The sequence below is a fragment of the Pristiophorus japonicus genome, chromosome 8 (assembly GCF_044704955.1).
Source record: "Pristiophorus japonicus isolate sPriJap1 chromosome 8, sPriJap1.hap1, whole genome shotgun sequence".
Taxonomy (NCBI): Eukaryota; Metazoa; Chordata; class Chondrichthyes; family Pristiophoridae; genus Pristiophorus; species Pristiophorus japonicus.
In genome coordinates, this window is record NC_091984.1 from 83553979 (window position 1) to 83581419 (window position 27441).

The 27441-nt window shown below is 46.0% G+C and overlaps 1 protein-coding gene across 1 annotated transcript in view; it reads right to left on the reverse strand.

Moving 5' to 3' along the window:
* Nucleotides 1–27441, reverse strand: part of lrrc7 (leucine rich repeat containing 7) — a 480097-nt gene that overhangs the window by 188836 nt on the left and 263820 nt on the right. The window contains exons 9-10 of the mRNA XM_070886128.1: nucleotides 22107–22179; nucleotides 20939–21068 (exon numbers count right to left, since the gene is read on the reverse strand). Coding sequence (XP_070742229.1) covers nucleotides 20939–21068; nucleotides 22107–22179 — 203 coding nt within the window. The remainder of the gene's footprint in view (nucleotides 1–20938; nucleotides 21069–22106; nucleotides 22180–27441) is intronic.

A 27441-nucleotide genomic window follows, 5' to 3' on the forward strand; every position in this document is an offset into this window, starting at 1 on the left:
GCCCATAGCGAGAGGAAAAAATCTGCTGCTGCCACAAAGAAGGCATGGCTTGAGGTGACCCAGGAAGTCAGCAGCAGGAGAATTTTGTCACAATCCTGCAATCAGTGCAGGAAGGGCCTAATGACCTAACTAGATAAGGAAAGATGAGTACAGTTGCACTTTCACTCACATCCTGCTGTGTGCATCACCCCACCCCCTCACTCTGCCTTGTCAAATCTACTCCATCACATCGCTCCTCACAACCATTTAACTTGAAAGCTTACCAATTCTTCTCTTTGCAGACACTTGCTCACATCCCCATCTATGCATTCACCACTGCCATTCACCCTCCTCCTTGTGCCTCTCTCTCATTACATCCATCAGGTGAACACATGCATTATAGTCACTCATGGGTCTGCTCTTTCCCTCGTTGCAGGAGAAGGAAGCACAGAACACAAGGGAGAGATAGAGAACCAGAGGTGTTCCTCCACACATCTCACAACTAACAGCTGCAAAGGAAGAAGTGCTGTAGATAAGTGGACTTTTGGCAACCCTGGCCATCAGATGGGGAGATGGGGACCTCCCAGCTACCCAGTGAGATAACTAAATATCAGCGAATCATAAAACACTCAGCCATGTTAACTTGATTTCAAAAACGAGTGAAATATGATCATCTTCATAATGGTAAGTTGTAGCATTCTTATCTGACCAATACTAATTTATGGGATGGAAATTCTGTTGTCTAGCACCTCAGTTAGCAGCCACAAGGAGCGTTAAATCATGTGTAATAGCTTAGCGACCGGGTGCACAGCTTTTAGTGCCCCGCCGGAAAATTCAGTTGAGGGCTAACTGGGGCGTGAAATGCTAGCACCTGGCTGCTGACTAACAGTCCGATCATGACGTCAGTCGGGTGTAATGACCGCACCAGTGTCCTGGTCTCTAAATTCGGTGCCGTGCCTCATTTAGCGACCGCCACAAATCACGTCTGAAAAAACAGTCGGTACAGCCTTCCACAGTCGTTAACTGGTGGCTACTTAAAGGGAATAGGAAGCGCTTCCCTCGGAGGTCACACTCAGTGCAATGTTTACACAGACCTACCATTACAGCCTGCTAACAACTGAATTTGAAACTTTAATGGGTGCATTACTCGTCCGACAGTGGGATTTCAAATCGGACTTCGGAGCATGCACAATGGATTCCAGAATTTAACGCAAAGATTTTCGTTAGCGCCCTCCAAGTCAGGTGTGTAACGGCTGATTTAACACCTCTGTCAGCTCTTGGCCCGATTCAACCAAATTTGTTGTCGGGTGGCGCAAACTTTTTCAAGGCGCTATACATACCGCTCCGCCTGGATAAACGCCTCAAAATGGGCAGTAACAAATTTCCACCCCCATTTCTTTTATGTCCCACAGGGCCTTCACATATGCAGCAGGAGTCCATGGACCTCGCTGAATCCTTCTGAGGGTACATCATCACAGGACTCATGTTTACCATGCACCAGCTCAGCTACTCGCACTTTGGTGGACCAGTAAGACAGATAGCTGGGTTTTCACCTGGTGACTCACACATCACAAGTGAACAAGAGCATATGGTGGTGGCAGGGACAGCAGTAGAGAGTCCATGTTAGAAGGCACAGCCCTCTCCAAGCTCTGCTCAGCTGGACACAGATGCTTGTACCCAGGGGGCCGAAAAAGACAATGGCCCTGAAATCTTTGTGGGCGTTCAGCTCAATTCTAGAGAAAAGATGCGCACTTACCTTTTGCTGCTGCGTCTACCAGAGATTCAGGTCCTGAGGCTTCCTCTCCTTGCGCATCGGAGCACGTGCATGTCTGGATGGACGTAGAGCTGGAGCTGGAGTCACATAGCACTGGGCAGCCAATCCAGGTGAAGTATTTTCTCATTCATAATAATGGCAATTCCGTAAGTAGGAGTGCTCATTATTATGATCGAGAAACACCCCACAACACCAAAACACCAATAAAAAATAGAAAAAAAATCTAATTTAAATTAAAGTTAATAAATGTCTTAGAAAAAAAAATATTTTCCCGATTTTTAAAAAAGTTTTTAAATAATGGTTTAAAATAAACTCACCTTAGTGGGCAGGGTTTTTAACATTAAAATGTGTTTTTTAAATGTTATTTTTATATGTTTTTGCATGTTTTAAAACTCTTACTCTGGTAAAAGTAGGCTATGCGCCTGCTTTTACCAGACACAAGAGTTTTAAGGACATTCTCTGGGCAAGAGATGGGCAAATACTGCAATCTTGCCCATGCGAATGTTTTTGCTGCCGAGATGCGTGCGATCTGTCAAATCAAAACTTGACAGATCGGAAAAGCTGGTTTTCGGCGCATGCACATTGCGCGCCGAAGACCACTTTTGCGATGTCTCCCCTGGTCCGTACACACTCCGTATGGACCCAGGGTGGTTGGAATTTCAGGGTCAATCATTGATGCGTAGCAGAGAATGTGCGATGCACTGACGGACCTTCCAAACACATTGACCACGATAGCAGAGAGAATTGAGGAGTCTGCCTCAAGCATGAGTGGGTACATGCTACAGGGACTTAAGATGATGTATTCTTGCATGGATTGAGTGGCAAGCTTCGTGAATCATCAATCGCAGAATCAAATGAGTCCATGCACAACTTGACCATGGTTTTGCACACTCTAGATGACAACATGTCTGCCACCTTAAATATTATGACGGATACCTTAGCCTTGGCCTTACAGTGCTGCAATGATATGCACCAATCTTCTCTCCAGCAGAGTGGTAGCAGTGAAGTGCGGTTGGCCAATGAGAAGTATGATGGCGAAAGGGAACACGGAAGTGGGAACTCCACTCAAAGCGCTTCCATTTCTCACCAGTTGCCACCCCCCTCCCCCCCCCCAGTCAGTACTCATCATGCTGCCCCGTGTCCTGATGGTTGAGTCTACCCCTGCACAGGAGCAGGTCGAGCAGTCTTTGGTGGAGCCCGTGTAGCCAAGAGCATCTCAGCAGTCAGAGCAGGGATCTGAGCAGCCTGCCTCTACTGAAGCCACAGGGGTTGCACCACATATGAGTGGTAGAAAAAGGATGAGTAAAGCTTTACAGTTGCAGAAGGATATGCACTAATGTTCCCTGTAAAATGCGCTTTGTTCTGAGTGGCCTGTTACTTATACTGTGTGGTCCGTTTAAATTTCTGCGCATGTGCGGTACATACAGTGGAAAAGCTGCTGAGGGGTCGGCACAGGATCTTTCCCATTACGACCATGCAGCTTAGAGGGAACATTGGTATGCACACGGGTGTATGAGAAAATGTTATGTTGTGAAGTTTCTGTTCTTTAGTAGAATCACATAAATGTTATTATTTTGCACCACTTTCCCATCTTGCCCATTCTTGGTTGCTGGGTGGCAATTCGCCTTTGAACTTGCTTGATAATTGAGTGGGAGGTCGTGAATTGACAGGGACCATTGGGGGATGTACAAAGATTGGTTGGTTGCGCCGGTAGCATTGGGGAGGGGGGCAGGAAGAGTGGCCGCTAAATGTTCTGACATCGGTCTACTGGTGCAATCCAAGTGAACCTTGCATTAAAAAGGCTATCCCGGGCAGCAATGTGAGCAGTTGGTGCTGCATTGCCTTCATCACCTTCATCCTCCTTGTCTTCCTCCTCGGAATCGTCTGCAAAGGATCTGTGCTCTGTGCCTTGTTCCCCCTGCAGGTCCAAACCTCGCTGCTGCGCAAAGTTGCGCAGAGCGCATCACACCACAACAATTATGACTGGTGTGTGCTGATGGACGCTTCCAGATCTGTCTCGGTGTATCTTCAGCATGCCAATGGCTTTTTGATCACACATCTGGTGGTCATATGGCATTCATTGTAACTCTCTTGGGCTTCATTGGTTGGATTTCTGACATGTGTCATCAGCTGAATTTCCTAGTAGCCATCCATTAACTGCGCTCACAGGTGCAAAGACATCAGGGAGCTTGGACTGCCACAGGATGATAACATCATGGCAGCTCCCCGGGAATCTCAAGCACACCTGCAGGCATATCTTTTTGTTGTTGCATACCAGCTGCACATTGATTAAATGGATGCCCCTAAAGTTCACGAATACTCCTGGTTGATCGGGCTACATAAATTGCCATGTATGTGCAGTCAATGGCACCCTGCACCTCTGGGAAGTCAGCCAGAGACACAAACCTGAAAGCCTGCTCATTCTGACTGGCATCATTGCAGGCAAACTTCACATAAAATTGCTGGCCCTGACAAGCAAGCCATCAATCACCTGACTTGGCACCTGTGGGCCACCGACTGGGAAATACTGGCTATGTCACCGACAGAGACCTGGAAGGATCCGGAGGCAAAAAGGTTGGGGGCTTTGAGACTAGTAACACTTGGTCACTAGATGAAGCAGGAAGTAGGGCTTCTGAGAGACTGCAGATGTCTGCCACCACCTGATGAGACAACGTAAACCTCTTGAAGCACTGCTGTTCTGACATGTCAAGGAAACTCAGACTCCGCCTGTAAACCCTGTGTCGTGGATAGTGCCTCCTGCAAGCTGTACCACTCTGCTGCTTCCCTCTCTGCTGCTTGCCTCTCTGGTGTGCAGCTGCAGAACTCTCAACAACAGGCTGCTGCTGTGCTGGTGCTTGTCATATCGCTCCTCGTCTGAGGTCCAATCTAAGGCAGCCAAGGCGCCACCCATCCTGATGATTCAGAAAATCTCCAAAGTGTAGAAAGTAAACCCTAAGCAAAAGTATGGTGAACAAATCCTTTCTCACTAGTAGGTAAGAAAGCAGCTGTGAGTATTGAATATTTATTGCAGTATTGCCATGAGTTTTAATCAGCCCCCTCCAACTGTCGTTGTGTTCTCGCTTTGCTTTCACTTACGAGTTTCAGGAAGCCCAGGAAACCCGTAGATGCAACATTAAATTTAAAAATGTGTAGAAATATTGCTCCAATTGAGTGATTACCGCCTCTCCTGAGGGGGTTGTGCGTAAACTACCTAAAATGCTCGTATTAAAGTCGAACGTCGGCAGGTTGGAGCCGGCTTCCGACGTGCTCGCATGTTTGCCGGTTTTAACCCCACAACCCATGTGCTCCTCCAGGTTAAATTTCCCCTCTTACATTCATTTGTGGCAAGTGGACTGAAACTTATTCATTATAGTAAATATGCAGTGCCACAGAGGTGGTTGGACATAGGTTCATGTAATGTATGCACCTGTGAGTATGCTCACAGGTTTGTAGAGCTATTGAGAAAAGGTTTTGGAGTGTGCCACCCCTTTAATCAGGGGGCACTTGTTTAAAGTATTGCAACCAAAATAATTGTAGAGCTGTTGAGTTCTGTGCGGAGGGGATTCCTGTATGGACTGCTCTTGCACATCCTCCATTTTTCCATCCTCGTCTGCCATCCGGACACGTCATGGCACACCATCTTGCCATCCGGAGGAGGCGGAGGTCCCCAATGGAGTGCTCTCTATGCGGGAGTTCTTCCTTTATTTATTGTGGAGTTGGCCTGGAGGGTGTTGCATGGGAAAGTCCCATGCAATAGGTTTTAAGTAGGTTCACGGACTCCCAGGCCATCTGTAATTTCTGCGGTCTGGAGGAGGCCGTGTTCCACGTCTATGTTGAGTGTGTCAGGTTGCAGCCTTTCTTCAATTATTTAAAGGGGCTGCTCCTAAAATTTTTGCTGAACTTCAGTCCCATGCTCCTGATCTTTCGGTACCCAGTGCAGAGGGGAGCGAGCAGGTCAGAAGGCCTCCTCGTAGGACCACTCCTGGGCATGGCCAAGGTGGCCATTAACCGGTCCAGGCAGCAGGCGGTCGAGGGGGTCATTCATCCTGACTGCCTGCCTCTCATCTGAGCCAGGTGTCCCTGGAGATGGTGCACATGGTGTCCACCAGTACACTCGTGGCCTTCTGCGAGAGGTGAGCACCGAAGGGACTGGAGTCCATCATCACCCCCTGCAACCACATTTTAATTTGACCATAGTTGAAAAAGTTTAATTTGTTTAATTTGTCAGTTTTAGTACCCTTTTAATAAGGGGGCACTTGCATTAATGTTACTTTAAAATAGTTGTAGAGCTGTTGAACAGAATTTTAATTTGATTTGTTAAGGTTCCCTCAAAGGTTATTTGTTAATTTGTGGGTTCTAGTGCCCTTACCAAAGAGGCACTTGGCTTAAAGTTATAATTTAAAATAGTTGTAGAGCTGTTGAGTTGTGAGTGGCTTAGTCAGTCATGTGATGTTCACTAGACTCAATAAAACCACAGCCAGTTGGGTTCAGAGGATCCATGATGAGGCAGGTGGTTGTGAGCCTGGTGGATGAACTGGAAATGTGTAGTGTGATTGTTAAACCTTTGCTAATAAACCAACTAGTTCTTAATAGCAATGTGTTGCTATGAATTCTTAAGCAAAGAACCCATGAAGCAAAATGGTGACAAAGATGGGAGTTTCTTCATGAAGAAATGTTTGGTGGAATTTTCTTTTACGAGAAGGCAAATGCAAGTGGTGCACAGCAAGGAGATATACTGGAAGCATGATTCCCGAATGAGAGTCTGATATAGGTCGAACCTCTCTTATCCCGTACTTTTTTATCCAGCAACCTTCCTTGTCTGACATAATTCCTGGCCCCAGGGAGTGGGGGGCGGGGGCGGCGGGGATGCATGCGCAGAACTCATTTTGCATGCTCACTGTTCACTTCCTGAACATGAGAGCAGGGGCAACACCAGCAGATCAGTGACACTCTCATTGCTGCAAGTGGAAACTGCCTCTCCACGGTACGAATGTGACGTGTGCTGCCCGCACAGGATGCGGGAGAGAGATGGAGGAAATGGGCTGAGGAAATTGCACCCTGGGAATAATACAATACATCCACATTTGGAAAATCGTCTGGAAGCGAGACAGGTTTCCGAGAACATGGGCTTAACATTTATTTAACTGTGCCATTTTACATTTTGCATGAGCCGATTTGCCAAAGGTGAGAATTAATATCCTTGAGGAATTAATATCCCAGTAATAGTGAAAAGATGGAAACAGATAACGGAGCCGGAGCGTGGCGGAGGCGTTCAGGGTCAGGAGTGTTTTCATCAGGACCGGGTAGGTCGAGGGTCGGTGTGACTTCCCATCGTCCGGCAAATCCTCTTATCTGGCATAGGCCAGGTCCTGAGGTGCCAGATAAGAGAGGTTCAACCTGTACTGAACCATGCTGAACTGACAAAAAGAGCTTTTGGAAAGCCATTTAGAATAATTGAAAGCAATTCAAGATTATTGAGAGTGATAATGGCTATTAAGCTAAGAAGGCAATATGGATGTGACAACGAGTTATGTCTGTAATTTGGGAGCCTTTGACAAAAATAAGGGATCATTTAGATCCTACAGTGAAAGATTGCAAATGTTTTTTTAGAGCTAATGACATCAATGAAGTCCCAGCAAGTGTGGCAAATTCACAAATAAGGAATCAAACAGTGCATGAGAAGATGAAAGCTATTCTGTCAGTTATGATCGGTGCAGGGAATTATGGTATCTTAGTGAATTTGCTAACCCCGAGAAAGATTAAGGATGCTTCATTCTCAGATATACTACAGATATTGGAGAATCATTTTGATCTACAGCTTTTAGAAATAGCAGAGAGCTATAAGACCTGATGAAACCATAGTTGCCGTAAGAAAATTAACTCTACATTGCAATTTTGGAAGATTCGTAGATAGAGCTCTTTGAGATAAATTTGTATGTGGACTAACGGATGAACGCATCCAATCAAAATTGTTAGGTATGGATGATCTCTCTTTTGCGAAAACTTGCAAGATAGCCGCTTCCATGGAGATGACAGAGAAAAATATTGTGGAATTTGACCCATTTGAGTATAGGAGCAAGGAGGTCTTATTGCAGTTGTACAGGGCCTTGGTGAGGCCACACCTTGAATTATTGTGTACAGTTTTGGTCTCCTAATCTGAGGAAGGACATTCTTGCTATTGAGGGAGTGCAACGAAGGTTCACCAGACTGATTCCCGGGATGGCAGTACTGACATAAGAGGAGAGACTGGATCGACTAGGCTTATATTCACTGGAATTTAGAAGAATGAGAGGGGATCTCATAGAAACATATAAAATTCGGACGGGATTGGACAGGTTAGATGCAGGAAGAATGTTCCCGATGTTGGGCAAGTCCAGAACCAGGGGTCACAGTCTAAGGATAAGGGGTAAGCCATTTAGGACCAAGATGAGGAGAAACTTCTTCACCCAGAGAGTGGTGAACCTGTGGAATGCTCTACCACAGAAAGTTGTTGAGGCCAGTTCATTAGATATATTCAAAAGGGTGTTAGATGTTGCCCTTATGGCTAAAGGGATCAAGGGGTATGGAGAGAAAGCAGGAATGGGGTACTGAAGTTGTACGATCAGCCATGATCATATTGAATGGTGGTGCAGGCTCGAAGGGCCGAATGGCCTACTCCTGCACCTATTTTCTATGTTTCACTACTTGCAGTATTACTGTTCATGCAGAAGAGGGTGAGCCCTAGTCGGAGGGAGAGTTATGAAACCTAGGAGAATAGATGTCATAGGTGTAATGGCAACCATAGTGTTGGTTCAATTGGGCAAGATGCTACCAGAGCCAAGAAAGGAGACACATTGCAGTCGCATGTAAATCCAAGGACAGGCCCAACGATAATCAAAGATTTCACTGGGTGGAAACCGATCAGAACAGTGAAGGTTTTGGTGTTTATGCAGTGAAAGGCAAGACAGTACATTCCTTATGTCAGGATTTCAGAACGTTAGTACTGATTAATAATCGATGGATTAATATGACAAGTTACAGCGGCTGATTGCTCAATAATGAGTCTGGATGTGTATTACAAAAATTTCAGGGGCATACCACTAAAGGCGAGCTCAGTAGAGCTGAAAACATATTCAGGGGAAAAACTGCAGATGCTTGGACAAATGGAGTGTATAGTACAATACCAGGGACAACAAACAAGATTACCTATTATTATAGTGAAATACATCAATCGGCTAACACATATGGGCAAAGATTGGCTAAGAGTGTTTCATTTGTATTGGTACAGCGTCTGCAGTACAGAAATGGTTAAGTCTCATTTAGATACTCTGCTGGAGAAATATGCTAATATGTTTAAGGACCCATACGAGGGCATCAAGAGATACAATGCACATTAGGATTAGGTCAGATGTCAAATCTATTTTTTGCAGACCAAGGCAGGTACCATATGCATTAAAATTGCAGGTTGAGCAAGAGCTTTATAAGTTGGAGATAAATAGAGTTTTAGTGAAGACTGATAGGAGTGACTGGGTCACCCCGCTAATTGTAGTTCCGAAGGCAGACAAAATGGTACGGCTCTGTGGGGATTATAAAATTACCCTGAATCGAGCAGTTGATGATGAACAGTACCCTTTACTGACATCACAGGATCTGTATGCAGAACTACCAAAGTCTTCACAAATAGTTCGATGACATGCAGGCCGTAATTCTTACCAATGGATCCATTACACCCAATCCACGTCTGGACAGGGGTCAAACAGGGCTGTGTCATTGCCCCAACTCTCTTCTCAATCTTCCTCGCTGCCATGCTCCAGCTCACAGTCAACAAGCTCCCCGCTGGACTGGAACTAAACTACAGAACCAGTGGGAACCTGTTCAACCTTCGCTGTCTCCAGGACAGGTCCAAGACCACCCCAACGTCTGCCGTCGAGCTATAATACGCGGATGACGTTTGCGTCTGCGCACATACAGAGGCTGAACTCCAGGACATAGTCGACATATTTACTGAGGCGTAGGAAAGCATGGGCCTTACGCTAAACATCCGTAAGACAAAGGTCCTCCACCAGCCTGTCCTCGCCGCACAGCACTGCCCCACCAGTCATCAAGATCCACGGCGCGGCCCTGGACAACGTGGACCATTTCCCATACCTCAGGAGCCTCTTATCAACAAGAGCAGACATTGACAACGAGATTCAACACCGCCTCCAGTGCACCAGTGCAGCCTTCGGCTGCTTGAGGAAAAGAGTGTTTGAAGACCAGGCCCTCAAAACTGCCACCAAGCTCATGGTCTATAGGGCTGTAATAATACCCGCCCTCCTGTATGGCTCAGAGACATGGACCATGTACAGTAGACACCTCGTCGCTGGAGAAATATCACCAATGATATCTCCGCAAGATCCTACAAATCCCCTGGGAGGACAGATGCATCAACATTAGCGTCCTCGACCAGGCTAACATCCCCAGCATTGAAGCACTGACCACACTTGATCAGCTCTGCTGGGCAGGCCACATTGTTCGCATGCCAGACATGAGACTCCCAAAGCAAGTGCTCTACTCAGAACTCCTTCATGGCAAACGAACCAAAGGTGGGCAGAGGAAACATTACAAGGACACCTTCAAAGCCTCCCTGATAAAGTGCAACATCCCCACTGACACCTGGCCAAAGACTGCCCTAAGTGGACGAAGTGTATTCGGGAGGGCGCTGAGCACCTCGAGTCTCATTGTCAAGAGCATGCAGAAATCAAGCGCAGGCAGCGGAAAGAGCGTGCGGCAAACCAGTCCCACCCATCCCTTCCCTCAACGACTATCTGTCCCATCTGTGACAGAGACTGTGGTTCTCGTATTGGACTGTTCAGCCATTTAAGAACTCATTTTAAGAGTGGAAGCAAGTCTTCCTCGATTCTGAGGGGCTGCCTATGATGATCACAAAACTGGATCTCTCCCACGCCTATGCTCACATCAACGTTAACAAGTATAGTCAGCAGTATCTGACAGTCAACACATACAAAGGTTTATACACTAAGTTGCCCTAAGGTATCAAGTCCTCACCAAAGATATGTGAGGCTACCATGGATCAGATCTTACAGGGAATGAATCGCTGTTTGTGCAATCAAGATAATGTGTTGATAGCCACCGGCACAGAGAGGGAAAACCTGGAAATTTTGGAAGACGTGTTTAAATGGTTCAATGACCATAATCTGAAGTTGAAGAGGAGTAAATGTGCATTCATACAGTGTGAGGTAGTTTATCTCGGATTGCAGGTTGATGAAAATGGTCTCCAACCAATTAAGGAAAAAGAGCAAGCCATCATGATGTCTCTGCAACCGAAAAACGTTACTGAATTACGATCCTTTTTAGGCATGGTCCAATATTATGCTTGTTTTCTTCCTGGACAAGCAACATTGCTCGCACCACTCCATTATTTATTAAAGAAAGAGGTGCGTTGGATATGGGATAAAGAGCAACAGAATGCATACGACATATGCAAGCGATGCTTGAGCAGCAGTGCTTTTCTCATCCATTATAATCTGACTCGTGAACTAAGACTAGCACGTGCTGCCTCTGGGTATGGTGTGGGAGCAGTGATCAGCCATGTTATGAATGATGGGCAGGAAAAAACAGTTGCCTTTGCATTGTGTACACTCAACAAAAGTGAGCAAAATTATGCCCAGATTGAGAATGAGGCTTTGGCAATTATATTTGGTATTTAAAAGTTTCAACAGTTTCCTTTGGGATGCAAATTCACGCTAGTAACCAATCACAAACCGTTACTAGCTATCCTTGGCCCAAAGGTGGCAATTCCATCTATGGCAGCTTCCAGGATGCAAAGATGGGCTATTTTATTGTCTCAGTACGATTACAAAATCGAGTATTGCACGTCGAAGCAGAATGCAGTGGCGAATGCCCTTTCAAGGTTGCCTCATGAAGATTTTGAAATTAGCCGCAAACAGTCAATCTTCACTCTAGATGTCGTTGATAAGGACTTTCCGGTTACCCCCTATGTTATTGCAGAGTAAACACAGAAAGATGCCACGTTACAGTGGGCCTATGAACACACTCTGCAGTGTGGTCTGAAGATCAGGCACATTTAGATGAGGGGATAAAGCCCATTCATCATCGTCGGCATGAATGATCATGTGAGCAGGGATGTCTAAAATGATTCCTGAGAGTCATCATTCCCAGTGCACTAAGTCTTGATGGAACTTCACAGTGAGCATACTGGCATCACAGGCATGAAAGCATTGGCCCGAAGTTTTGTTTATTGGCTTGGGTTGCATAAAGACTTAGGGCTTGGATGTTTTTGGAGTGGTAATGGTGACAGGGCAGTAAAGTTTACGCCTGAGAACAGTTTGCACCTCAGTAAGCAACATTGAATAGCTGGGCCCTGATTCAGCGAGTGCAGCGCTAAGGGAGGCGTTGTACACCTCTCTTGGGCGCTAGCATTGGAAACTGCCGAGCTAAAGAGCCGGGCTGGGAGCGCTCCGAGAGACGCCTGGGGGGAAAATAAAACGAAAAAAAAGCCACAAAAACATTCCTTAAATATTGCCCATGCCACCACAACACAAATCGCAAAAAAAATTAAAAGGAAAAACAATCACACTTACCTTAGGAGTCCATTTCTTACCTCTCCGCTGTCAGTATCATTGGCCTGCCTGATTTCCCAGGCATTCACTGCAGGATGTGCTTCACGGTGTATGGGTTGGGCAAGAGTCAAAACTTGCGCCTGTGTCGCAACCAGGGGCATTGCACACCGGCGCAGCTCTTCCGGGCAATGCTGCTCCGCGCCACCACAAAACCAGACCCGTGGATCGCTGCGGGGCACTCGCCCAGAAGATCTCACCGCCGCCATTGCCGCCGCTCCGGGGCAAAAAACGGAGCAGAGTGGAGCCGAAAATCCGCCCCTATTAGAAGTATTAGTAAGTAAGTGTACTGTCTGTCAAGACTTCAGGACCATGCCAGCTAAAACGCCGCTGCAAACATGGACTTGGCCAACGATACCATTCCAAAGAATACATATTGGGCCTAAAATTGAGGTCGGAGGCTTCCTTTGTACAAATGCCACCGATCCGAAAAAAATCTACGAAAGTATCTGGTGGTCTCGGAGGAACGTAAGATCCCGGTCGGAGACCTCGATTCGCTATGCAGCACATAGGGAAATGCCTTTCAGGTACGTAGATCCAAGCTGGAGTCACGTGGGCCTGGACGACCAATGATGATGCAGTATTCTCATTGATTAAAAAAGGGAACTCCGTTTGTACGAGTTCCATTACCGTCAATGAGAAAAACCCCATAAACACGCAAACACAGCATAATAAATAAAACACTTCACATATTTAAAATGAATTGAAATTAAATGTAATTAAATGTTTTAGAAAAAAATATATTTTTTGGATTTTTTTTCATGTGTTTTAATAGTGTTAAAAATAAACTTACCTTAATGGACAGGGGTTTTACTATAAAAATGTGTATTTAAATTTTATTTTTATATGTTTTAAAACTCTTACGCTGGTAAAAGTAGGCTATGCACCTGCTTTCACTAGGCGTAAAAGTTTGAAGGACATTTGCCAGCACGAGATGGGCAAATAGCCCAATCTCTCCCAAGCGAATGTCCTTCTCCCGGGGATGCAGAGGATCTGTCAGGAGAAATCTTTGACAGATCGGAAAAGCTGGTTTTCGGCACATGCACGTTGCGCCCTGAAAACCAGCTTTTGCGAGGTCTCGCCGGGTCCGTGAGCACTTTGTACGGACCCGGCTAGGCCGGAATTTTAGGCCCATTGATTTTTATGAGAGGGGAAGTGATAATTTTCTGGTTCTAATCGATAGCCATTTGAAATACCTGGAGATATGGCATATGGGGTCATCTACGACTACAGAGCATACATTGGATGAATTGCGGGACATTTTTGCATGCCATGGCCTGCCCGAAGAAATGTTGTCAGATAATGGGCCGCAAATTTCGGTCCATGCAATTTGCAAATATTGCCAGACACAATGGTATCAAACACACGTTGGTAGCACCATATCATCCTGCTTCGAATGGTGCAGCTGAAAGGTTGGTCAGGATTGTCGAGGGGGCTTTGCGGAAACAAGTTCTACAGACTGGATTATCAGTGAGCATGAAGCACAGGTTAGCGAATTTGCTTTTCAAATACAGAACTACGCCCCATTCTACAACAGGGTACACACCTGCTGAATTATTGCTGAAGCGTAAGCTGAGGACATGTTTCAGTTTATTGCAACCGAACTTGTCTGATAAGGTAGAGAAGGCACAATCGATGCAGAAATGTCATTATCATTCCTGTATTAAAGAGCGGTGCTTTCAGAAAGGTGATAAGGTCAGAGTTCTCAGTCCATCGAAAAGGGCAAGTCCACGCAAATGAGACTTTGGTACAATTATTCGGGTACGTGGCACCAAGCAGTACTTGGTCAAAATTGGTGAATACATCAGGAAGGTTCAGATGGATCAAATGTTCCTCGTGAGTGATGCAGCTTCGGAACCATGAGTAGATAACTATAAGCCTGACTTGGACGATAATCAGAATCAGTTGGCAGGTCCAAGTACTTCAATGGACACAATAGTCACATTGTCCATATCCCCACCAATTCAGATGCAGCCGACTGAAGGCGGTTCCGCGGGTATGGGACAATCTCGCAGAGACTCTATATCTTCTGCAGGGGGAGGGTGGGGGGGTGGAGTTGGGGTTCAGTTGAGAAGATCAACGAAGAAACACAAACCAACTGGACAGGATATTGTTAACTGGGAATATCAAGATCTTAGGAAGAAAGCTAACACTAGGATGAATGTAAAGGTTCCAAGGAAACTCAAGAGGACACAAGAAGATAGAAGTTAGGAATCCTGGGCTACACGCCCTGAAAACAGAAATTCCCCAAAACGGTCTCCGGAGTCAAATAAGAATATAGAAAATGGGCATAGCTAGACAACTGCAAAGAAATGGAGGTCGGGGCAGGAGGAAGCTAAAAGCTTACAATGAGATACTCAGGCTCAGCAGTCGAACTTGTAAAATTGCAATTATGATAAGTAACCTTTTGAAATATTGTATAAATACCTCGGAAGCAGTGTAATGTATGCACATGTGAGTATGCTCACAGGTTTGCCGAGCTGTTGAACTGTTGCTCAGTTAGCTCAAATGGTTAGAGCATACAACAAGTAAGACCACAATCACTGGTTCAATTCCCTTGCTAGTCGACTACGACGATTGGGGTTGCTGTGGCCGAAGGGATGCAAATACTTTTTCCTGTGCAATAGGTTTTTAAGTCGGTTCACGGACTCCCACGTCGCCTGTAATTTCTGAGGTCTGGAAGAGTCCATGTTCCATGTTTATATGGAGTGTGTCAGGTTGCAGTCTTTGAAGGGGCTGCTCCTCAAATTCTGGTTGCACTTCAGTCTCACGCTTCTGATCTTTGGGCATCCTGTGCAGAGGGGAGTGTTCGGAAGGCTTCCTCGTAGGACTGCTCCTTGGCATGGACAAGGTGGCCATTAACCGGTCCAGGCAGCAGGCGGTCGAGGAGGCCATTCAGCCCGACTGCCTGCCTCTCTTCCGCGGTTACATCCGAGCCAGGGTGTCCCTGGAGATGGAGCCACCGATACGCTCGTGGCCTTCCATGAGAGGTGGGCGCTGGAGGGATTGAAGTGCATCACCACCCCTGGCGATGAAATTTAAATTTGATCCATTAATGTCAAAAGTTTAATTTGTTTAATTTGGCATTTTTAGTGTCCCTTTTAATGGGGGCACTTGAATTATAGTTTTCACTGAAATAGTGTTGAGTTGTGAGTGGTTTAGCCAGTCACGTGAAGTTCACAAGACTCAATAAAACCCCAGCCAGTTGGGTTCAAGGGATCCACGATGAGGCAGGTGGTTGTGAGCCTAGTGGATGAACTGGTAATGTGTCGTGTGATTGTTAAACCTTTGCAAATAAACTAACTAGTTCTTAATAGCAATGAGTTACTATGAATTCTTAAGAAAAGAACCCATGAAGCAAATACATTACAGTTCACATCTGTGATTACCATCATGGCCATTTCCCAATCCTGAATTTGCTATCACGAAGAGATAACAAATGGAAGGCATTCACCTCACCACAATGATGGAGGGAAATAGTATGGAAATTCTTCCTAGGCTACTCTTTTGTACTTCTTCGGAACCCATTATAGAATGGAATTGGCAGAAGCCTGGATTGATTTTGCCTGCCTGGTGTAACTAATATAGATGTACAAAACACAGTGTGCACACTTGTGATTGTTTTATTATTAGTAGAAAATCCTAACTTTCTACTAAGCTTAAATATTAATTTCTGAATTTTCAGTTTTAGAAGTTTTGTTACTTTTGAATTTTAAAATACAGATTCCTGAGTGTGACTTTAAGGACTTTTATAAATACAATTATTATTTAAGACAGACAATGCTTGTTTATTGATTATTACAGGGCTGACTATTTTAGGGAGGCTTTTGATTGCTGGAATGTACCATATAACGTGATAATTTATATTTTTTAATGAGAAATGCCTAAGTGAAAGGCTAAGGCCTAAAGTGCATAAGACCATTCAAGTTGAACATAGAGGATGGCGGATTATATAAATGAAGAGATAATAATATGATACCAAACTTGGGGCTAGACTTTCCACTTTTGTACAGATCACCTAAAAATGGGTGTTATTTCCAGCGTGGCGGTAAAAATGGGTTTTGAGATTGCTGAATTATCGCCCATTTTCAAAACCCTAACTTTCCATTTTTGAAAATGGGCATTACCGTGAGTGATCTGAAATGGGCGTTAGCCTAAAAAAATTTTGTCCTTCTGCTGTAAAGTGTCGCCGACCATAGCAATGGCATGGCAACGCTCGTTTCCCGCCTTTCAAGAAGTCAGGGGTCATTACATGCGCATAAGAGGAGACAGAGAGGGAGCTGAGAGGGACTGAAAGCATGTGTGGGTGTGGTGTGTGCTTGTTTGGCTGTTGTGGGAGACACAAGGGAGATTCACCAGCAGCAAAAAGCCTACTAAGCACAAAGAAGGTAGTTGGCACTGAGTTTTTGTGGAAAAAATAATATTTAACATGGAAGGGATGGAGGAGGCGACCCAGCATGCTGTGGTGACTGAGGACACTGGCGAAAGCAGTGAGCTGGGAGAGGAACAATTGGGAGAATGAAAAAGAGCGAGGAGGTTCTTGGACAAGGCAAATGCCTCCCTCATGCAGGAGGTCGAGTCACGCTGGGGTCAATTGACCCAGGGGGGACATGGGAAGCCCACCGCAAAGGCCTATCAGAAGATATAGGCCGAGATAGCTGAGGTGGTCTCATCGGCGACCAACGAGGTGTGTGAGGGCAACCAATGCCGCAAGCGATGGAACGACCTTGTCGGATCCGCCAGAGTAAGTATTACATTTATTTACATGTACTTATATATTTATATAATTGAAATTGTAAGTGTAATGAGCAATTAAAATCAGATGTGATGTCTTGCACTTGTACTCAAAGCCTGCGGTCACGGTGTATGTCTTTAGGTAAAGAATGATCATTTTCATTATAATCATGATTACATCTGTTGGTTATGTGTTGTATCAATCTCTGTGACAGTAACTAGCAATGATATCACGCAATGATCTCATGCCATGTTGTGCTGTTGTTACCTTTTACAGAAGAAGCTTACGAGGAATAGGGCCAAGCAGAGAGTCATCATCGACCTCACCGACATTGAGGAGCGGGTGCTGGCACTAGTGGGGAGCCACCCCCGGTTGGCCACGCAAGCAGCAGCAGAGCCTGATGTGATGCCACATGAGTAAAGTATACACCATTGCGTGATGTAAAGTCAATAGATGCCACACCCACTCATATCCGACCAATATTATATGATAGATGAATCATAAAATTCTTCTCTAAATAATGACGTCCTCATGAGAATCATTGCAATGCAGAATTTGGTGATGGTCATGAAATGTGATGCCTGTGATGATCTTGATAGCGATGTTGCTTTTGTCGTGCATATGCTGTGTATAGTGCTGGGCTCACCTTGTGACCCTAGCACCCCCTTCTCCTCTAATAACCTTATTTATGTTTTGGAGCTCAGCCAACAGCACGGTCCCATGCAAGAACACCGAGCCCAGAAGCTGGAGGCGCGGGGACGGACTCGATGGACTCTCCTCCATCGGGTGCTGAGGAGAACCAATTCTCGCCTGTGTATCTGCTCGGTCCCTTCTCAACGGATGACAGTGCCAACTTCAAGGAGCCTGCATCCCCAACCTCCATAATCCATTTGACACTGATGACCGTCCTCTCCTGTATTCGTCCAAGCAGCGGTTCTGTCGTCACCCTCCCCAATGAAGCAGTGCTTGAGGAGCTCCTCGGCCAGGCGGCTTGGAGTCAGGAGGGGAAGGGAAAGGTATAGAGGTGGGGAGGAGAAGCGGGGGGTGGGGCGGGAGGAAAGTGAGGTGCATGGCCGAAGGTGTTGTCTTCGGCATATTTTTATGTTGTTGGTGCTATTTTGGTGGGAGAGTCGGGGCAAGGGGGCTACCTGCTGGTTTGCATTTGTGTTCTGTGTTGCTGGAAATAGTGACCAATCGAATGATGTAAATGTGATAAATTTGTTGTGGGGTGGGGCGGGGTGGGCTGGAGTGTTTTTTACAGTCATTATTATGATTTCACACAAATGATCGGATTAAATGCTTTTTTATTTAACGTAACCTTGTTGCGCATTGTCTCAGATAGCTGCACTGTTACACACTGGTGATTCCTTAACATGAAAGGGTATAATTAAACTTAACTTGAATCAACTTAAACTTTAACTGTCACCAAGGTGATGCACACCATTGATGTATGACCTGAACACCCAGCAGTGTTGCAGCTTTGTAAATAACTACAATGTTCTTTCAAGCAAAGCGCTCATTTATGAGCTGCTGACGTAAGAGTCTTGCAGCTATGTAGCCACCATGGACGCTTTTCTGCGGTTTAGAGGTGGGCGGGGGCATGGTTTCAGCATCAGCCTGATTGTCTGGCCCGAGGTCAGTGTCCACCTCCTCCTCTTCCTCTCTCTTCCTGAGGTGGACCGGCAGTCCCTTCTGGTAATTCTTGTCCCCTCCTGATAGCCAAGTTGTGCAGCATGGAGCACACCACCACAAATTGAGCTATCTTCAAAGGGTGGTATTGGAGCTCGCCTCCTGAGTGGTCCAGGCATCTAAAGCGCTGCCAATGGTTTTCTCGATGATATTGCGAATGGATCTGTGGCTCTCATTGTATCGCTTCTCGGCTTCGGTGTGGGTGTCACGCAGGGGGGTCATCAGCCCGTTTGCGTGGCCATATCCTTTGTCACCAAGCATCCAGCATTGATCTTGTGGCTAACTGGTAAACATGTCAGATACAGCGCTCTCACGCAGGATGTGAGCATCATGGATGCTGCCTGGAAATTTGGCATTCACTGCCATAATTATTTGCTGGTAGTCGACAACGAGTTGCACATTCAGGGAGTAGAATCCCTTGCGGTTCCTAAAAACCTCTGTATCCTGAAAAGGTGCCCACATCGCGATGTGCGTACAGTCAATTGCTCCCTGCGCCTTGGGGAAGTTACCAATTCGGTAGAATTCTTAAGCCCTCTCTGTCTGAGCCTCCCTGGTCATAGGGAAGCTGATAAATTCCATCCTGCGTGCGTAAAGGGCTTCAGTTACCTGTCTAATGCAGCAATGTGTGGCATGCTGAGATATAGCGCAAATGTCGCCAGCTGAGGCCTGAAAGGAACCCGACGCGTAGAATGGAAGTGCCGCGGTGACCTTGACCTTGACGGACAGTGCAGTCCTGATGGTGCTGGCAGGCTGCAGATCTCCCCTGATGAGCTGGCATAACTCACAGATAACCTCCTTATGGTAGCGCAGTCTCCTAAGGCAGGTGTTATTGGACAAGTTGAGGTAAGAGCGCTTCTCCCTGTAAGTGCGGAGGCTGTAAGGTCTGGTCCTCCTCATCAGTCTGGTACATCTTAGATTGGGCACATAATGCTGACAAATATATCCTCTGCCATCTCTAGTTTGCAGCATGTGTATACTCATCAAGAAAGGCTGAGAAATGACAGGCCCCATTCTAATAACTATCAGTATTACAACAATTGTTCACAAACAATAAATGTCCCCACTAAGGCACCTTAAGTAAATTCCAATCGTCCACAGTATGATAAAATGTTTGGTCAGTTGTTCACATCACCTTAAAAGAACTCTAGAGTACATCCAAACTCTCCCGAAGTTGAAGCAGCCTTTTAAATGATGCGAACTGCGATTTAGAACATGGCGTCCATACCGCTGTGATTAGTTCAGGTGAGAGCAACTTTTTCACAGCGTTTTTTTCGGCGAGGGATATTGCCGACAAGATGTGTGCGAGGTGCCAAAAGTAGCGCTGGGTGATTTTCTGGGCATTAGTTTCGGCAAATGTGATTTTTACGACAAAAAAAGTGGGCGGGCGGTATTATTAAATCTCAGCGTTAATTACTTGCCAAAAGTAACGCTGGCCGATAATATGGGCATTAGTTTTGCCCATTCTGATCTTTCTGCTTAAAAAAGATGGGCGGGCAGTATTATTTTTTATCGCCGTTAAGTTCATGCTGAAAATAACGCTTGCCGATAAGTGACCGAGAAATGGGTTTCCATTTTGTGGTTAAATGGACGATATATGGGCATTACACCTCATTTCAGCATTAAAATGTACGTTAAGTGGGCGGTATGCATGCAAAAATAATGGAAAGTCTAGCCCTTGGATTTTTCAAAGTTCACAGATTGTAGGAGAAAGGGAAGACTAAGAAAGGCAGAGCGTGACAGTTTTTAGGTACCGGGAAGAATGAGTTAGAATAGGAGATGGTGGAATGAAGCTTTGAAGTGTTGAATGACAGAATGTTGCCTGCATATCAGATCAGGCACCAAGATGGAACATTTACTTCAGATAGGGGTGAAAATTACGCTTGAATGGAAATCTCCAGGCTGCGCATTTTCTGATATGTGCTCCAAGCTAGTGGCAGGAATGCTAAAGCAGAAAATCATTGCCTTAATTTAGCAGCTTTCACCAAAATGGCAATTTTGTCATTTTTTTTTTTAGTTCAGCATGCTTCTAATTTCTAGTTTTTGAAAACACAAAAAGGGATTTAGTCCTCAAAGGTTAAAAGTTATGTCTAATGTTTAATAATAATTCAGTAAAATTATGCAGTTATATAAAGGCCAGCTCACCTCTCTGGGCAGCTCAACCAGGAAGTTTTCATCAGCTGCGAATGTTCGGAGGTTGTGCAGATATCCAATGGTGTGGGGAAGAGATTCAAGTTCATTACAACTACAGTCAAACTCCTCCAAGACAGAAAGACTGGTACAAAGAGGAAAACATAGTTAAACTACTCTTGAAATCCAATGTGAAGACTGGCTGCAAAATCCAAATGATTGAATAACACAACTAAAGACAATTGCGCTAGTTTTGAGAAGTGTTTTTCCCCTCAAGATTACGCTCAAACCCATTTGCATATCGCCGAACGTAAAATCTGCCATGAATCGGGCAGCGTTTTAGAAAGTAATAAAAACAAAATTGGTTTAAAAAAATATTCCATAATATATTTCAGAGATTTAAACCGGATTAACACAAAAAATAAGAATTTTAATCAGTGTCTAATCCACCACCTGTGAGTAACCTGATTTTAAATAACTGAAAATGGTTTTTAAAAAAACAATGCAGAACCATTTCCTAGTTATATTGGGGTACAGAAGTCACTTTCTTTGTAAATTAAAAAAAAATGATATTTCAAAACCTTTAAAATGTGCTTATTAGTGTCCTTGCCCCCAAAAGAACCAACTTAATTTTTAAAGCCTCCTCAAAGTCTCGCAATTAGCAGAAACTCCCATTGATGATTAATTCAATCTGGGGGCGTAGACAGTTCTGTGGTCAGAGTTGGCTTCTCATGCAATGTTTTTAAACTAGCGCAAAAGATCGTGAAAACTCGATTTGCACTGGACGTAATTTGCGCTTGAAATTTCGCAATTTTTTGTGCTGGTTTAGTCGATTTCGGTAGAATTGTGCTGAAAAAAACAATGCAACCTAGCGGAAACTCCAGGCCTTTATCATCACACTTAATGTACCTCACTTAAATTGAAATCAAGGTTCAGATTCGCTTCCAAGGCACTAAGGATCAAATCTGAAGAATGGAGACACACAGGATAGCAATTTAACCCTAACCCTTTACAATATTAATGTTTCAAAAAGACTGGAATACTGGGGTCAAGCCATTTCCAGTCCTCAGGTATTTCATCCAAGGCCCGTTCTTTGTGTGCATGAGCCTAGAAAGTGAGTTTTGGCAGGACATTTGGCAACAGAGTACCACAACAGAGCATGATCTTGTCCTCATCCACTTACCCTCCAATCGTGTTGGGTAAAATGTTTAGCTGGTTGTCATCCACTTTCAATGTTGTAAGTTTTTTCAATATTCCTTGTGGGTAGAAAGGACAACAATTCAATATCTCACAATTGGCAAATTATTAAGTACTATATAAACACTTAAATGCCCATTCTACAAAATGCACAATCTGTTATGTCTATATACAGGTGCAGTGTCGAGAATCCGGAGTTCCGAAATCTGGAATGTTCTGCAATCCGGAATGTTCCAGAATCTGGACCGATTCGTGGCAGGATCGTCCGGAATCCGTAAAATGTTCTGGAATCCGAACCCGATGACCCTGACGACCTTGGGGCCCGCCGCTGCCCGACCTTGGGCTTCGCCTTGCCACCGCTCGCCTCGCCTCGCTCACCTCACCGCCATTGCCCTTACCTTGGAGCCTCCTCGCCAGCCCGTCCGACGACCTCCTTGGCGGGGCCCGCCCGGACAACTCCTCGGCGAGGGCCCGCCTGACAACGACTTCCTCGGCAGGGCCTGCCCGACAACATCCTCGGCCGGGGCCGGCCCGCCCGATAACTTCCTCGGCGGGGCCCCGCCCGACGCTAACAGCTCCTTGGCATGGACCCGCCCAACAACATCCTCGGTGGGGGCCCGTCCGATGACAACATCCTCGGTGGGGCCGGACGGCCTGAACAGCTCCTCGGTGGGAATCCCCCCTTCCCCTTTCTGCCGTTCCGAAATCCAGAAATACCCGAACCTGGGCTCGGGTGTTTCTGGATTTATGATGTCAGAAAGCAAATCGAAAGTCTGGAAAAGCCCGGAATCCGGAACAGTCTCGGTCCCAAGGGTTCCGGATTTTAGGTGCTGCACCTGTATATCTAATAAAGTGGACCAATAAATTATTCTTACATTGCCATCTGCCCTGCAACAACTGCCATGCATCCCAATCCATTTATCTTCTACTATCGTATTCCACTACATTCCAAGTATAGCTTCAAGACCTTGTTCAAAAAAATCAATTCATTTTATTCCCCATAATACTGTGAAGTACGTGCGTGCTCAATGTGTCTTGTTCGAGTGCATCCCCTTTGTGCACGTATACGGTATGTAATTTTTACTCCCTAACCTAGCAATCTGTCTCAGTGATTCCTCTGTAGGAAGAAAGAATGTGATGGCTGGCTGCGGTGTATCAATGCATGCCTCTCGGAAAGGAGGTAGTCTAGTGCTGGATTATCAGATAGCCTTGCAATTGTTGGTGGCACATCTAACACTGCAGCGGTGACATATCTGTACTCATGTGAGGGTGGACGAGAGGATGTTTGATGTCATCCTAAGAGACATCACCATCATCCAAGCCAGCTCCTATCATTCCCCTTCTGGTAGGTTCACCTTTAGCATATTCAGAGATTTGTGCAGAAACAGGCCATTGGGCATTATTGAGTTTGTTGAAGCTCTGTATTCTTGTTGACTCAATCAACTAGCACCGCATCTAATACTGTGATGGTTGCCTGGTCCTGCATGCTATTTGGCATATCGTGAATCATTTGAGTGGGTGGTGGCTGGGTGGGATGGATGTGGCATCACAATGAGAAACACCTCCCTAACCTGTGCCTTCTCATGCCAGTCCCCTGATGCTGGGCACTCTCTTAGCACGTCCACTGATCTATGTGCAAACAGATCACTGGGCAGCTGCTAGGTCATCGAAGCCTGCATTCTCTCTAACTCAATCTGATCCCCCAGCATATTAGAACAAACAAGAAGGAGCTACACAGTGGAGCCGAAGGTGTCCAGAGCCCCAGTCAGAGCATTCAGCTCCACTGCAGGTGGCTCTGGGGTGGCAGGTGTCATTTGTAACCTTGCACAATGCTTTGCAATACACAAAGATAACTGCACAAATGTGACTAATAGATCCTTCCTTAGTTGTATCAGACTTTGCAGATACTGGGCATACTCTCAAATGACTGTATAAAACACAGATAATCATCTTGAGGAAGCTCCCATGAGGTCCCAATCCCTCGGATAAGCATCTGAAGGAAGACCCGAGTTGGCCATCCCTGAGTGATCTGTGCTTTTGCTTTCCAATGTTGGAGTGAGTAACACAGGACATTATGAGATGCTGAGAACAGAGCAGATATTGCCTTTGGTGGTTTCTTCTTGTGAGCAACTATAGCATCAGAAGAAGAACATATGTTAGAATTCTGGTAGTAGGATACCACTTCAAACAAAGCTTACATAGAAAAATGTTGTGTGTTATGTTACTATACCATAATATTTGCCTGTTTTTCAGTGAGTAGGAGGAGAAATAACAATCAGGAAAGGAGGTTACTAGCCCTAAATTTAGATGAGATCTTAAACCTCACCATCCCAATCCCTCTGTGATATCTGGCTCCTCAGAATCTGAAGGATCCTCTTCTAATAGGGCACCAGTAAATCATAGCTGAAAGGACCTCCTCTAGTCTTTTATGCCTGTTAAGTGTGGCCTTTTAATGTAAGCAGAAACAGATTATATATATGTTGCAATAGCAGAGACCATGGGGCTAGAACCTCCACTTTTTGAGCTTATCGCCCAAAAATGGGCATTATTTCCAGTGTGGTTGGTAAAAAAAGGTTTTCAGATTGCCGGCTTCTTGCCCATTCTCAAAACACCTAGTTTACATTTTTGAAAATGGGCGTTACCGTGAGTGATATCAAATGGGAAGTAGCGTTAAATTTTTCTGACTTTCTGCCGTAAAGTGTGGCCGTCCTTAGCAACGGCATGGCAACGTTCAATTCCTGCGATTCAGGAGATCAAGGGTCACCATGACATGCGCAGAAGAGGAGACAGAGAGAGGGAGCTCAGAGAGACTGATGGCGTGTCTGGGTGTGGTGGGGCTGCTTTGGGAGGAAGGAGGGAGACTTTAGAGCTTCACAGCAAGTAGACAAACAAAAAGTAGCTGTTACCAGCCACATATTTGACCGAATTTGTCCTATAATGGAGGGAGAGGAGGAGGCATCACAGCACGCTGTGGAGACTGACACTGGAGAGAGCATTGAGGTGGGAGAGGAGCACATTGGAGGCCGCAAAAGAGCCAGTAGGTTCTCGGACGAGGCAAATGCCTCCTTCCTGCAGGAGGTAGAGTCATGCTGGGGTGATTTGACACAGGGTGGGCGTGGGAAGCCTACCCCAAAGGCCTACCAGAGGATATGGACCGAGATAGCAGAGGTGGTCTCATCGGCGACCAATGAGGTACGTGAGGGCAACCAATGCCGCAAACGATGTAAGTATTACATTGATTTACATGTACTTATGTATTTATATAATTTGATTTGTAACAGTCATGAATGACTATCAGCAGATGTGAGGTCTTGCACTTTTACCGGGAATGTTTTACTCAAAGCCTGCGGTCATGGTGTACGTCTTTAGGTAAAGAATGATAATAATCATAATAATCATGATTACATCTGTCGGTTATGTGTTATATCAGTCTCTGTGGCAGTACCTAGCAATGATATCATGCAATGATCTCATGCCATGTCATCCTGTCACATTTTACAGAAGAAACTATCGAGGATGAGGCGAACGGGTGGGGGGTCACCAGTCCCTAGCGACATCACTGACATGGAGGAGCGAGTGCTAGCACTCATGGGGAAGCACCCCGGACAGCCACGGACACATCTGCAGACCCTGAAGTGATGCCGCGTGAGTAAAGCTTACACCATTGTGTGATGTAAAGTCAATGGGCCCAAGTTTCCACATGATTCACGCCTGATTTTTAGGAGCAACTGGTGGAGAACGGACTATTTTAGAAATCGCAATTCTCCACATTTTTTTTTCTGCAGTTCTAGTCAGGTAGAACAGTTCCAAATTAGAACAGAATTTTTTCTTCAAAAGGGGGCGTGTCCGGCCACTGACACCTGATTTGAAAGTTTCCACAGTGAAAACGTACTCCAAACTAAAGTAGAATGGAGCCAGTGAAGATTTTTGTAGAACTGAAAAAACCTGTTCTACACATTAAAAAATCAGGCGCAGGTTACAAATTAGGCGTCCAGAACGAGGTGGGGGGGGAGGGGGGGAGAAGGGAACTCATTAAATTCGACAATAAATCCTTATTTATACTTCTACAAATATTATACAAATAAATCGAAACTGAATAAACATTTATAAGCCAAGAAAAGATTAAATAAACCATCTTCCTACCTGTGTGAAAGTGCTTCAGCCAGGGAGAATTCTGCAGCCGTTCGTGCCGCTGAGCGGGAGGGGGAGAGAGAGAGAGAGAGGGAGGGAGAGAGAGATGGAGGGAGAGAGAGAGGGAGAGAGGGAGGGAGGGAGAGAGAGAGAGAGGGAGGGAGAGAGAGAGAGAGGGGGGGGAGAGAGAGAGAGAGAGGGATGGAGGGTGAGAGAGGGAGGGTGAGAGAGGGGGGGAGGGAGGGTGAGAGGGGGGGGAGGGTGAGAGGGGGGGGAGGGAGGGGGAGGGAGGGAGGATGAGAGAGACAGGGGAGGGAGGGTGAGAGAGAGAGAGGGGAGGGAGGGTGAGAGAGAGAGGGGAGGGAGGGTGAGAGAGAGAGGGGAGGGAGGGTGAGAGAGAGAGGGAAGGGAGGTTGAGAGAGAGATAGAGGGGAGGGAGGGAGGGAGAGAGAGAGGGGAGGGAGGGGGAGAGAGAGAGGGGAGGGAGAGGGAGGGAGAGAGAGAGGGGAGGGAGAGAGAGAGAGGGAGGGGGAGAGAGGGAGGGAGGGGGAGGGGAGAGAGGGAGGGAGGGGGAGAGGGAGGGAGGGGAGAGGGGGAGGAAGGGGCAGGGGAGAGAGGGAGAGAGGGAGGGGGGGGGGAGGGAGAGGAGAGGGAGGGGGAGGGGGAGAGAGGGAGGGAGGGGGAGAGAGGAGGGGAGGGAGGGAGAGGAGAGAGGGAGGGGGGGAGGGGGGAGAGAGGGAGGGGAGAGAGGGAGGGGGGGAGGGGGAGAGAGGGAGGGAGGGGAGAGGGGGAGGGGAGGGGGAGAGGGAGGAGGGGGAGAGAGGGAGGGGGAGGGGAGAGAGGGGAGGGGAGGAGGGAGGGGAGAGGGGGGAGAGGGAGGGAGGGGGGAGGGGTGGGGGGGAGGGTGCTCTTTTCTTCTTTCTTTCCTCTTCTCTTTCTTTCTTCTTTCTCTTTCTTTCTTTTCTTTTTCTCTCTTTCTTTCTTTCTTTCTTTCTTCTTCTTTTCTTTTTTTTCTTTCTTTTTTTTCTTTTTCTCTCTTTCTTTCTTTTTCTTTTTCCTCTTTTTCTCTTCCTTTCTTTTTCTCTCTTTTTCTTTTTTCTCTCTTTTTCTTTTTCTTTTTTTCCACCACACTACACACATCACACACACCCCCCCCCCCCCTTCTTCTTCTTCCCCTCTCTCTCACCACT